This window comes from Toxotes jaculatrix, chromosome 7 (assembly GCF_017976425.1).
Source record: "Toxotes jaculatrix isolate fToxJac2 chromosome 7, fToxJac2.pri, whole genome shotgun sequence".
Classification (NCBI taxonomy): Eukaryota; Metazoa; Chordata; class Actinopteri; family Toxotidae; genus Toxotes; species Toxotes jaculatrix.
In genome coordinates, this window is record NC_054400.1 from 26,429,112 (window position 1) to 26,443,250 (window position 14,139).

At 40.8% G+C, this 14,139-nt stretch overlaps 1 protein-coding gene across 3 annotated transcripts in view; it reads right to left on the reverse strand.

Moving 5' to 3' along the window:
- Window positions 1-14,139, reverse strand: part of abca2 (ATP-binding cassette, sub-family A (ABC1), member 2) — an 88,170-nt gene that overhangs the window by 26,762 nt on the left and 47,269 nt on the right. For all 3 annotated transcript variants that reach the window (XM_041041775.1, XM_041041774.1, XM_041041773.1), the window contains 10 exons: window positions 13,730-13,906; window positions 12,345-12,566; window positions 10,946-11,322; window positions 9,656-9,815; window positions 7,817-7,945; window positions 7,471-7,638; window positions 5,424-5,520; window positions 3,325-3,498; window positions 1,541-1,643; window positions 1,241-1,355 (listed from right to left, as the gene is read on the reverse strand). In XM_041041775.1, coding sequence (XP_040897709.1) covers window positions 1,241-1,355; window positions 1,541-1,643; window positions 3,325-3,498; window positions 5,424-5,520; window positions 7,471-7,638; window positions 7,817-7,945; window positions 9,656-9,815; window positions 10,946-11,322; window positions 12,345-12,566; window positions 13,730-13,906 — 1,722 coding nt within the window. The remainder of the gene's footprint in view (window positions 1-1,240; window positions 1,356-1,540; window positions 1,644-3,324; window positions 3,499-5,423; window positions 5,521-7,470; window positions 7,639-7,816; window positions 7,946-9,655; window positions 9,816-10,945; window positions 11,323-12,344; window positions 12,567-13,729; window positions 13,907-14,139) is intronic.

The window sequence follows — 14,139 nt, forward strand, 5'->3', positions numbered from 1 at the left end:
TGCTGAAGGACGTTATTAAATCCAAGGATTCACTTACTTTTTCCACCCAGCACTCTGAATGTTTAATGGGTGTGTTCAATAAAGACACAAAAGAGTAGAATTGTTTTGTGTTATAATTCCTTAAGCACATTGTGTTTGTACTTAGATGTCTGTACCTAGATGAAGATCAGATCACATTTATGACCAATTAAAGCAGAAAACCAGGTCATTCCACAGGGCTCACATACTTTTTCTTACCATCTCTCTCTCACAGGCATGCACACATGTAAACACAGGTATACACAAAATTTAAATCATGATGCACATGATTTTATACTTCCATGCACATGCTCTTATTATACATATAAAAGGATGCAATCAAAATTCTGGAAGAATATTGTTAATATCTTAATGCGCTTAAACTGAGACAAGTTTAAGTCCAAAACATGGGAGCAGAAAGCACATTCAGCTGCTGTGTCTGCAGGTGGTATGAGGACTCTCTCACTGGCCGTGACTGAGATGTTGGTTTTAACAAGTTGTAATGACAGGAGGAGGGACAGGAGATGTCACTCTCTTAGCATAGATGAGAGCGAAGTGTCAAAGACACACACACAGGTACAGTTAACAGTCTGAAGCAGTAAAAGAGAGAGAGCAGTAGTGTTTAACAGGAGGGGGGGTGGGGAGATATGATCAGCGTTGTTATTTAACGGATTAAGCATGTTAATAAATAATAAATAATACGTAGTGATGTAATATTAAATAATGTACATGCAACTATTTCCATTTCAACAGTTCTTTTATGGTTTTTATATTTTTTTAAAAATAAATCATTAGTTTTCCTGGAATTTCTTTCATAATAGTTTTGAAACTGCAAAAAGAATGATGACATACTGAATCATCAGTATTATGATCTACTAATGCTGCTACTGCTACTTAGTATTAAAGGAGAGAGTTTGTGTTATTCTACAGGATTTTGGGGGATGAATCCACACTTGGTGCTTCGGGCAGCAGGACAGTGTGTGACAGTGCATCAAAATTAACTACAGTGTGTGTGTGTGTGTGTGTGTTCATGATGCTGAAGCAACATGTCACTCAGTGAAACAGAGTGGTTCATCGTGTGTTCAGAGGAATCAGGCTTTGACTACACAGATTATTACACTTATTACCAGGAACCATAGTGATATAAAATAGAGAGATTTAACCAGTGGACTGAAGGCTGACCCTCCAGACTGGAGACAGACATTCAGTCATACAGTCTCACCTCTTTGAGCCGGTGCTCCTTCTCAGCCACAATGTGCTGAATCATCATGGCTACTGAGTAAACCCAGGAGATGACCATGCACAGAGGCATCATGTGCTCAATCACAAACAGAAAACTGAAAAACAACAACACAGGGCGTCAAGTAAAGAGCAAATACACACAGACCAGCCACTGTATTTCAAATGCATGCAAGTGTGGAACATGTGTCTGCTTCATTATTACTTCATCCTCAACATTATGACCTAAACCTGACCATAGAAAAAGAGACTAAACCGTCTAAATACAAAGCTCATTCCTTACTCGTCTCTGGTGTAACATGGGTAAGGGAACATCTGAACGTAGTTCCCAGGCTCCACCACATCATGGCCCACAAACGTGTTGATGATGGCTCTCTCTATCATATCTGCAGAGAGAGAGAAGTAAAGAGACTAAAATCAGAGCTAAAAGGAAAGTGAACACTGGACTTGATAATCTTCCCCAACGTCTGCCGAATGTGTAAACAGGCAACTGTTTGCTATCATGTTCACAATATCAATGCTGATGCTGCCACTTGTAACATTTATGTGTCAGGTGTTTTTACAGTTGCTGTCCCCAGGTGGAATAAAAAAAAATCACTGCATGCAGCTTTATATAGATTTAAGAGAGTACGTGAGTGATTTATTATTGCTCATCGATTTGGACAATGTTCAAAATCAGTGCTGCTGAGGTAAATATATGCTGACTTTCCCTTGTATGTGTCAAACCTCAGCTGAGTAGAACTCTTCTGTGTCTGTTTGTGATTTCTATCACAACTACAAGTTTTCTGACAGTTCATCTCAACTGTTGTTGCAAGTGACGTCATGGCGTGGTGAGCAAGTCGTCTGCTCAACTTGTTTCACTTGCTTTCAACTTGTTGACATGGGATCACGCAGACAAATAATGTTTTCTGTTTGACTGCCAAGAGAGACAGAGTAAAGAATAACAAAGAATAACAAAGAATAATAAAGATTAATGAGTGTTTCTTATCAGCTCTGTGATCCATGACAGTTAGTGGGTTGCGTGTACTGATGGCCTTTGCTTTGCTGCAGTGAGTTTCTTCATCTGCAGTCTAACTAATGTCACTATCAAGCCACAATCACACACATTAGCTCTGCTGATAAAATGTTGTGCAACCATCAGCACACTGTTGCAAAATTACCACAGAAACCTCAGTCCTCATGTGTACATTAAATCAACACACAGTACATATTCACAGTCTATGTGAATATTGTAGATCAGTAGAACAGTTAATCAGACAATCTTTGTTTTAATGAGTCAGGATCAAGTTTATGTCGCAATAAGAAGATGAAGCTGGAAACTATTTCTCTACCAGGCTGTCAGCTATTATTTTTCATGTAAAACAGGCAAATCTGGACTCAATTTAAAATAATCTTAGAAATATAGAAATACAATTTGAAGAAATGGGACCACATTTTAAACTCTGCCTTCAAGGTACAAATAAAACATGACGACCATAATTTCTTCAAGATGACCAAAGTGAATTCAACTTAAAAGAGACGTCATCCTACTCCTGGAAGTTTATTTGAGCTGCTGTATTCATGGTCAAGTTTCCTCTGAGAAAACTCTCTTTCCGATCCTTCTCTGTTTCCAAATGCGCAGATGCACCAGGTGAGTCTGGCCACCAAAATACCACAGCGCGCTCGTCACACCTGCACATGTGACTGTGCTCTGAGTCACACCAGCAGCTTCATGAACATAGGACCCTCTCTGTTTCCCTGCTTCCTGAATAAAAGTTGACTTGCAGTGAGAAAGTGCTTCTGTTGCAGCTCGCATTGGCATCTTCACAGGTGCGGCCACTTCACAGTGCGCAGTAGTAAGCACTTACAGAATAATTCCACTGGTAAGTAAAACAAACTAAACAATGCATTTGACACCACAGTCTGGTTCCCCTGTGGACCTGTGTCTGGGTCTTGATCTATAGCACCAGCTACTGCTGTCACCAGGCTGCACTAAAACAATGCACTGAACCATGGTAGGACATGTAACCATGTAAATTATGTATCAAATCCATACTCTAGCCTATGTCAAGCATTTCAGTCGCTTACCTTGGATCCAAACAAAACCGTAGAGGAAGTAAAATTTCCCCCCAGTGTTGGGCCCTGGACGCCAGTATGCCCGTCTGATTTCATTGGTCTTCTCTGTAAAGCTGGAGTTTTGTCTAATTTTGTACATAACATGGGGAGGCAGGGAGCCATCTTTGTTAGTCTGGAAAATCACACCTGAAAAGAAAAAGAGCACATCATCAGGTCAGTCCATTCCACCATCATGCTGCAGGTTCCAGTTTCTGCCTGCTGCAAAACCTCTTAACTGGACTTTAAATGAGGTCTGTTCGTCCTTTGGGGATTTGTCTTTGCACTTGTTTACTACTACTGCTACGTGATTTGAGTCACAACTTTGCTGTGGCTCAGTTACAGTTCAGATGTCCACTGCATTTTATGCATGCTCTGTTCATCCTAGGTTCAGTGCTTCAGTGTTGCTTCAACCAAACACACTGCGAGATGCTTTTTAGTTCTGGTGACTTTTTCATTCTAAAGCACATAATTATATATATTTATTTCAACTGAAATGTACAGGCAATAAATGACCCTTAGAAAGAATCCCTGCTTTGATCCCACCGCTTTCATTTTTGTATAGACTATGGTATTAAAAAGGAGGCATTTGGGTCATGCATTTGGTGGCCAGAGAACCTAATGCACTGAAGATCAGAAGAACAAACAGATCACAATCAGAAAAACAGAAGTCACATTCATCAGCCTGACAACACACATTATTGGTGTAATGTAAAGCTGCTATCTTTATCTGTGTATATCACAAAAACATCTATATTCAGCTTACATTAGACATGGATGTGGTGTTTACCCAAAGTTGTTTGAAATGGTCTGATGTGCTTCATTTTCTGCAATTAATTGTTTTCTATTGATTACTACTCTTATACATATGTACGTAAGTTTAGCTGCCAACAAAATAATATAATATTTTAATCATGTACCTGACTTCATCAAAAGTGAAGTGTCTATGATGAACAATGAGAAAGCTATTGACAAAAAACAGGCCATAAAGGCTCATAGAGCCTAATAGCATTGTTTTAACAGGAGACTGTGAATAAAACGAGAGGAGGTCAAGATTAAAATATGTTGTGTTTTAAATATTTTAAAAAATGAAAAACCTGTTGACAGAATTTTAAAAACTCCACGGGCCCATTAGCATGCACTTTTGAGGTGATGCTTAACTTTAGCTGCTCAGTTTCTTCTGCCATGTCACACACACACTGTGCGGCTACAATAACACCTGTGGAACTTTAGTTAAGCAGCAGGATGCACTGAGCAATTAATCTGGTGAAAACATAGGAAAACTTATTGAAGTCTCAGCCTCACTGAATAAACACTGAGCTGGAACTTCAGAACACCTCTGAGTTTTTAGCTTATTGCCTGTTTGTTCACATTTTGGCTCATTTGCATCATGAGCGGTCCTGCTGCTGCAGCAGTCCCTGTTCACAGTGTGCACACTACAGAGTCCTGGATTACTCTGATGATGAGGAAAAAGCCTATTATCTATGCATGTCTGAATAATGTATTTGTATTCTGTTACAACCCTAATACACTCGTGGCATAAAAAAAAAAAAAAAACATGATGATGAATAAATACACAAAGTAATTCATGTGCAAAATGTAACACAACAGAATTAGGTTACAGCACAAAAAGAAAACGTTTTCAAGGGTTTAACGTGAGGATGGGAGGATTTTGTGACATCACAACTAATGTGGAAGTCAATTGTGGTTCGATACACAACTTCTATGATGTGGAAACATGAAGCCTCCAGGTCACATACACTTTTTCAGTTTTAATATTTAAAGCTTCTAAATCAGTATTTATGGTAAATGCTGCAATGTTTTTATTATTATCATAATATATGAATTACCACAAAAACCCCAAATAGCCCATGAAATAAAAAAATAGTAATCTACCATTTTTCATTATGCATCAACCTTAACTATTATTTTTTATTCTTGGACAAAGACATTTAATCTTAGAGACAGTTTTGTGCGTCACAGCTGTCCTGTGGGTCGTATCGGAGGGTAACGACAAATGACCCATGTTGTTGTTGCAACTGAGGTATCATGATCACTGGGGGGTTGTGACTCACTGGCAAACACAGACACATTGTCCTGGTAGGCCTGGTTCAGGGTGTAGTTGACGATGCTGTCCTCATCAGGAAAGCCCTTGAAGACGTCCACACTGACCTGAAAGCACAGAGAAAAAATTCAATGTTCCACAGCAGAAATGGATTCATGTAAGAAACTATTAACGCTCAGCACAAGGATTCAACCATCATGCACCAGATACTAATGGAATGGAATGTAATGACCTTGGTCTGTAGTATTGTATGGTATAAGTCACATATAGAATTAGACACAGCTTCTTCATAACTCTGAGCCTTTTATCAGAATATAAGCTGGTCCATTTATTCATATGATTCCCTCTGACTACTCACTCTAAATGTTCACAACATGAGGTTTCGTGTGTGTCACTCTTCCATGCTGTACATTATGTGGTCACGGTGGTGCATGTTAGGCCACTCTCATATGTTGGATGGTTTTGTAAGATGAAATGTGAAACGGAGAATATGTGCTAATAGCAGCCAGGCTCAGTGACTTCCTGAACAGCACAGACTCCAGGAAATCACTGTGTCTGGCTGCTGTTTGCTCATAAATTGTTCTGGCACTTATCTGATTAAACAAACGATGCAGTATAACATGTTAGGTAAGCTTTAAGACCACACAGACTGATATCCATCTTAGCATCTCGCATTTGGCACGAAAGCAAACACAAGTGTTAGTTCAGGGGATGCAGCTGAAGTTGCACTTTTATTGCCTGCATGCAAAATGCTTCTTATCTATGCTTCTCATTTTAGTGATGTTGATTCAGGAGTAAATAATCACACATCTTCTGTCCGCTCTCAGAGAATTTATGATCAGCTGGTTGTCAGTCAGCTACTGGTTGATATGCCAGGATAGAAGACTAGCCTTCACTTTGATCTCAGCTACACTCCTGTAAGTTTTGTGACTGCATCTTGCACAGTTGTGACACTACTACGGTGAAAACATCTGTCCATAAATCTGTCCATAAACACCTGCCAAAAGTCCTCAAAACCACCTCTGTGGTAATTCCCGCTACAGGACCACACACACACACAAGGTGAAAACAATCCCAGCCACACACTGTGGCGGCTGGTAAACACAGTGTAATTTGCTCATTTACTGGCTACTGCTGCCTCTTAATGCTTAAGAAGAAAACACTCTCAAAGTAATTTTCAAGTACAGTTTGTGCAATATCATAACTGATCTCAGAAGAGTGGAAGCTGAGTCAAGGGCAGCTTAACAAGCACACTTGTAGCTGTAGCTAAGTATAGCAAGTCACTCGTCAAAGGTCCCAGGATTATCCACAATACGCAAATGTCCAAAAACTACTACTTGACAAGCCCCAGTCTTTGTCAACAGGACACGACCACAAACCCGGAGAAAGACAGAAACGATAGATACAACGGCTGCTTTCAGTAAACTGCTGCATGTTTATCTGAGGCCAGTATCTTGTCTGACCCATTACTCAGATGAGAGAGGCTTTGTCAACATTTAAGGGAAACTGCAACATGCTTTTTGCATAGATTCAGGATGGCGGATCACAGTGGCTCTGTTGGTATGGGGGGCTCTAATGTACTCCCTGCTAACACTTATTAAGCAAGGAGCAATAATTTTGTTTTGGAGGATTAGTTCTCTCAACAGAATCCTCAGCCTGGATTCATTAAGAGCAGAGTCTTTTCCATTAAGACCAAACAACCATTTGCTTTAAATGCGTAAAAAAAAACAAAAAATGAAGCACAGCATTCATTCAGGCAAAATACTGAGGTTGTGCTTGTACTGGCTGATTAGCATCAGATGTTTGCAAAATGCTTAACAATGATTAGTTCATTAACAGAGTAGTGTGTGGACAGTTCTCTGCTCGCTTCCTCTCTTACTCCCAGCAACAGCAGGTGGTGTTCAGGTGTTAGCGCTGACTCAGGCATGTGAGGTATGGCCTGTTGATGCAGATAATTTATTGGGTTCTGTGATAATAAATATACTAAAGGTCAGCCTTACACCAAATTTTAATCATAATGTAGTTGGGAACCACTGTTCACTATACACTGTACCGACCTTAGACATAAAGTGGTTCCAGCCACAGGCAGCATTGTCGATGGTGTCCAGCTGCTCCAGCAGGGTGGAGGTGTTAGGAAGACTGTAGTTTCCCTCCATCAGACCCTGCATCAGCTCACTGTCTGTGCCATTCAACAGCTCAGGGTGCTGCTGAAGCTCCGAGGACAGCTGGAAAGACAGGAGGAAGAGGATGAATGGAGCCTAACCATTACACGTTTCCCAACTCAAGTCCAAGTCATCTGCAAACAGATGAACTTAATGGGAAAATATCAATGCAGAGCTGATTTTTTTCATATTAAATTTTAATAATTAATAATGTCAAAAGATGACTTGTATGTAAGTGTACCTGCTGTAGCCACACCAGGTGCCTGTGCAGCCGGCCTTCTTCCAGAAAAGTCCTGAGCTGGGCGGAGATGTTCAGCCACACCCGGGTGTAGTGTGTCACGTTGCCAACAAATGCAAATGTCTCATTTGCCTAAGAACAAACAGTTAACAAACGTTTTTTTTCTTTTTTTTCATTTCTCCACACGGCCTCCACTCCTTTCTTTCTCCACCTCTTCCATCCATCTCTCACCTTCCCACGCTCCCTGCTGTCTCGATCGTCTTTAGCCCACTTGCACAGATAAGAGATCTATATACAGGAACTGCTGCCAATAGTCTGTGCTAACTAACAGATAATCATTGCGCATTTGTGCTAATGTTGAAGTGTAGAGAGGCCCACAGCATTACATGGTACCGAGCCAGATTAATCAGGTGGACAGTGAATGTTTCATATCTTCTGTGTGGAATGTAAAAAACATTAATCACTCATAAATGATTAATAATGAAACTAGTCCTGCGATTTGCTCCATGGTCACACACAATCCATGGAAGGAGTCTGTGGTACTAGATGCAGCATCCATCAGTGTGAATGAAACTGCACACGCAGCACTATCATGAGAAAACCATTGTTGTATTGTATTGTATTGTATACTATATTATTCTATAGTTTCTTCTTGTTGTGAACAAATCCCACGAAAAGACCCAAACCAACGTGTTAGTTCACCACTCAATATGTTCTGTTCTTCCACTGGTTCAAACTGAAGAAGAAAATCTTTAAAAAAAAAAAAAAAAAAAGCTGAATATACAGTCTCAATAATTTCCTAAAATAGTTGGACCCTGTAATTTTTAAAACATTACTCAAACAGGAAAAAACAGTGCAGGTGCTGTTTGCAGCAGCAGATTAATACATATCTAAACTACTGTGTGTGTGTGTGTGTGTGTGTGTGTGTGTGTGTGTGTGTGTGTGTGTGTGTGTGTGTGTTCACCATAATGAAGGATAATGTCATTGATGCGTCTCACTGACATGTTTTTAGCAGGTTTTTGAGTCTGTACATGGGATTTGTTGAAAAGAAGAAAATCATATCATCATGTACAGCCTTAGGCCTAATCAGTGCAAAATTAAATGATCCATTTTTATGAAACGTTTAGTGATGTAGGGACTGTTTGCTAACATGCTATCCAGCAGTGAACGTGGTAGTGCTGGTCACAGAAGCTCTTTGAGGCCTTTCAGTTTTCTCGGTGCTGTGCTGTTTACTCCCTCTTGGCATTTTGTTTCCAGGATTGTAGATAATTAAATTCAGTAAAGAGTTTTCTGCCTGTCAGCAGGAACTTTAGTTTGATTGCTAATGGGGCAATAAGTTTACAGTTCATCAAAATAGTTTTGTGCAACAGATGCCAATCTCAGCACTGTGTGTAAACCATGTGTGTGCTGTGGAGAAGTTTATGCTCAAACACAGTTTATACACTCAGCTAATAACCTAGTTTCCTCCATTTTGAACTTTCTGGTTCTCTGTTCCGTCCAGTCAGCTCTGTCAAGATAGCTTGCTATTCCACAGCACAGATTTGTGGGTCAGAGTTCATCAAAATTGAAACTGCTGAATTTATTTTGGCCTCATGGGTGAATCCACTGACTGCAGTTCTATGATTTAATTATGAAATTTTGCTGACACTGGTGGGACCAGGTCTTTATCCTTTTAAGATGCACTATCAGTCATATCAAGGTCCACATTTTACCTGATCTCTACAGAACCTTCTAGCCCTTTTTCCAGCTCTAATAAAGTCACTGCAGTCTCACTTTTCCAGTGAGAATAATGTGAACAACTCTACTCACACACCTAGACCAAAGACTGAGCTGTGTACTTACCTTCTGAATCACTTTATCCACCTGAGAGCCAATGGGGGAGTAGAGGATCTTGGGATTTGTAGTCATCAAGTGAACCAGTAAGCCCAGATTCCTTTGTTCTTTGCTGGTGAATCCCAAAGAACTCATATTACCCTGCTTCAAAGCCTCTGGCTCAATGATCCTGCAACAAGAGCCATTGGTTAAAGGTGATTAACTTCACTGCCAAGTCACAGCAGTTGATCTGCAGTTTATATGTTATCCATCACAGGCTGTTAAAATGAATATAAATGAAAGAAAAGAATTCTCCCCACAACTCAGGCCAAAAGCTTACTGTGCTCATCAGCACACAGGTTTTACATCTATCAACCACAGCTGCTACGAGTGTGTTATCACAGGATGAATTCTTCTTATGAGCTTTTCAATTAATGTTTAACATCAAATGCAAATGTGATAAAAACACAAATGGAAGAGGACTAATTATTGTTAAAGACACTGAATGACACATCAATACACTGCATGAGGAAGTCCAGCTAATTACAACATGGGTCTGCTAAAATGTGGGAACCCAACATTTCTAGCTTAAAGAGCTTGACAGGACAAGGAACATGAGCAGTCAGACAGTCTGTAAACAAGACAACAGTTTATCTGAGTTATCGAAAGTCTAAGAACACAACCGACAAACTGAAAGTAAAAAACAACCAAAATATCAGTTAAAAAAAAAAAAAAAGATCTGCTTTAGAAATTGGTGCCTGGATGCAACAAAACTTTTCAACACACAACTAGGACAAAACTGTAATTTTAGTTATAAGTATAAAGCTCAGGGAAAATGGCCACAACAATAAATTCTCTAGGTACTGTCCTGAGCTAAAAGAGAAGAAACCTTGGTGTCACCTTTAACTCAGAAGACTAAACGTCAGGGGTTGTAAACTCTGCTGCTCAAGTCCTGACTAGGACCAGAGGAAGAGAGCTTTACTTGTCTTTAATGCACTTCATGGTCCTGCACCAACCTATTTGTCTGACATGCTGGGAAAGTCTGGAACAGGGTGACCGCTAAGGTCCTCTGACATGAATCTTTTAGTTGTTCCAAACACCAGGTCCTTTGACCCATTGTTAATGTAAAAATTTTGTAAAAGTTTTTTGTCCCTTTGGATGTTAGTCTCAGCTGTTGGGTTAGAATCCTTTAAATTGCTAAGATACATCTTTGTACTCTGTTCAGTTTCCTTCACAACAGCATAAGAAAAATGTTCTTCACGTGGACGCAGATATCGTCTCGTCATTTTTGGATTTCATCATCTCTTTTGTCTCACCCACCTGTTGTTCCCACACAGAATCGGCTGCAGTCCAGCCCACAGCTGTACGAATGCTGAGAACTGAGAATGAGGATTCTCTGCTTCCTCCTTCCCACCTCCTCCTCTTGCTCTTCCCCCTCCCTCTGATCCTTTTTCTCCCTCCTCTCTGGGGATGTCAGTCGTGTTGGGGCCCCAGGTGGTGGCATTAAGGGGCCAGGTCATGTTTGTGGGGGAGGCTGGAGATCGACCAGTGCAGGCTCCTTTGGGCAGCAGGCGGGCCAGGCCAGAGAGCAGGTCCACATCCTTGAGAAGCCTCTCCACATCGGCCAGGTCCTTCAATAAAGCCCCAAGGTGGGACTGAGAGAGGGGAACCCAAGAGTTGGGTCGCTCCAGGTGAAGCTGGTGGTAAGAGAGAGAGAGAGAGAGAGAGAGAGAGAAGAGAGAGAGAGAGAGAGAGAGAGAGAGAGAGAGAGAGAGAGAAAGAGAGAGATGAGCAAATACATTGTGCTCCAAACGTGCAGTAGCTAGAGTGGGTTGTCCACTAATCACAGGGTTGGTGGTATAATTCCCTGCTCCTCCTCTCCACATGTCCTTGGGCAAGACACTGAACCCCAATGCTCCCAATGGCCAGACCAGCACCTTGCATGGTGGCTTGCTGCCACTCTTCTTTTAAAATTGTAATTAAAGTTTATAACTCTTGTGACTTTCAGGGCTAAAAAAGATGATTTTTTTTAATCTTGTGTGAACAAGATCATTTATTTGGCACAAATTAATATAATTTACATTTATATGTTTCTCCTGTGCATCTTAGCTGCAACTGCTTCAAACTGGAGAAAACTTTTTATTTTCACCTTGGAATATCAGACATGAAATGTTTGCTATTACTGGATTATATTACTGTAGCAGTGTCACTGTGACACCAGCCCTCTAACAGAACTTTCCAGTTGTCTTGTACCTCCTCACCAATTTCCCAATAAATCTTTCCAAAATCATTCTCTGTTTACGAACTCATGCACTATATTTACCCTTCACCATTTTATTTGACTGTTTGTGTCAAACATACACTCTGACATAGAGCCCTTCACAATCCCCACAATGGACTGAAAAGTTGTGTCCATGGTGTTTAGACTACTTTCTGTTATCAATCCCACAATTCAGTTTCATTTTATAGATGAGAAACCTACAGCTGCCAGTGATGATACCAAAATGACTGATGATGTCGAAAATTTCAATTTACTGCTCACTATAAAGGAAACTACAGTACTGAGTGTCTGTTGTACAGAGAGTAATGAATGGGTGAACTGATGCTTCACCCCCATTTACACACCTGCTGCTTATTCCCCTCATTGTAAAACCTCCGTTCACCTGCGATTTCAGTTAAAAGCTAAGCAGTTGATGTGCAGTAAATGTTCCTGCTGTACCTTCTCGGTGACACTCTGTGTGTTGATCTGCTCTCTCAGCTCGAGGCTCAACTGCCTGAAGCGCTCTGACCTTTGACCCTCCCCTCCGCTGCACAGCGCACTGCGATAGGCCTGCAGCACCGGTTTCTGCTTCTCAGGCACCAAAAGGATGTTACTGAGCTCACTGGACCTGCCATCCCCACAGGTGAGCGTCTCCAGCATGGCTCCAGTTAAGACGACGCCCTGCGGAGAACAGAACAAGGTTGAAAATCCTGCTGTCATAGAGAGAGGCCAGACATGAGCAAGCATTTAAATATGGTGACAACAGAGCACATTTTCAGACACTCTGTCCTTGAAGACGTTCACAGTGTTCAAAGAGTACAAAGTGAATTTGGAGTCTACTGACCCCATTTCTGCTCCTGTATATTGAGATAAACAAATTCCATGATATCATCAGCTGCTGGAGGATTAAATTAATCAGTATTATTATTATTAAATGCCGCTGTAGACTTACTCATGCTGTCACAGTCAGTGTGTGAAATACAGGGGGTCTTGGAGGGGTCGGGAAAATCAGATTTGGGGGGGGGGGGGGGTTCAAAATTAAGCTAATTACTATCTTAGTATCTATGTTGTACAATTTATTTTCATGTTTATTATTGAAAGGTGAGGAACATCACAGAAAGTGCAACTGAGAGTGAACAGATGGCGGATGGTGCTTGTACTGGTGTCACTGCTGCTGCACCGGATATAACTCTGTAAACTGTAAGAGCTAACAGAGGTGAAATAATACATTCTGAACTCTGCAGCTCCGATCATCCTCTCTCTCTTGTCCACATTTATCGCACTTTGGTATCCGATGAACAAACTCCTTACTGCTTATGACAGCATGTGGTCTGTATGGACACACACATGATCCACAAGGAAACTTCAGTTGCAGATGACAAAAGCTACTAGAGGGTATACTAAACATAGCTCATTTTTAATGTTCTTCACATATTTTCCATAAATGTCAATTCCATTCACTTTATCCTGCATATGATAATGTCATAAGAATTGCACAGTCAATGTAAATCAAGTTTTTGCCAGTTTCTGTGACACATAAAGCTCATTTAATTTGACAATATCCTGCAGAAATGATCGTCCATTAGCATCCATGGATGTTCATACAGGTGTTTTTCTCTCAGACTCGTCTGTTAGTTTTGTTGCAGTTAGGAGTTGGATGTGGAAGTGTTAAAGGTGAGCAGAGGTCTAATCAGGAAGAACAGCTGAAAACATCTGTGCTGCTGAGGTAAACCTTTGCCCTCTTAAGTTCTGCTACTTGTAAGTTGCATAATATAGGTTAAACCTTAAATCTTAGAATTCAAATGTAAAGCGTGGCCTGAAGTGGCCTGAATTAGCAGTTTTACCTCCACCTCCTTCAGACTCTGCTGGTCATTTCCCTGGTTTCCTGTGACCTCAGTGAGGCCTAAAGCCTTGGACATCAGTTTGAGCAGAGCCTGCCTGTGGGTTGCTTTTGTTGGGTCCCGTAAGGCTTTGTATATCAGACCTCCATCCAGACTGTGTACGTCTCCCAGCAGCTTCTCCTAGGGGTGGGGGGGCACAAGAGGCAAGGTAGACATCACTGTCACAAAGAACATACACATTTTCTCAGTGTTCACTAAAACCAGTTAATATAGTGTGATAATGGAAAAAAGTATGTCACGAAAACAATACAAGTTGGAAATTACAATCTGTTGGATTCATCAGTTTGTGGCCACTAATGGTAACTACCAAAACCGGTGCTGTGTTACTGGATTATAAAGCTGCTGTGGATATT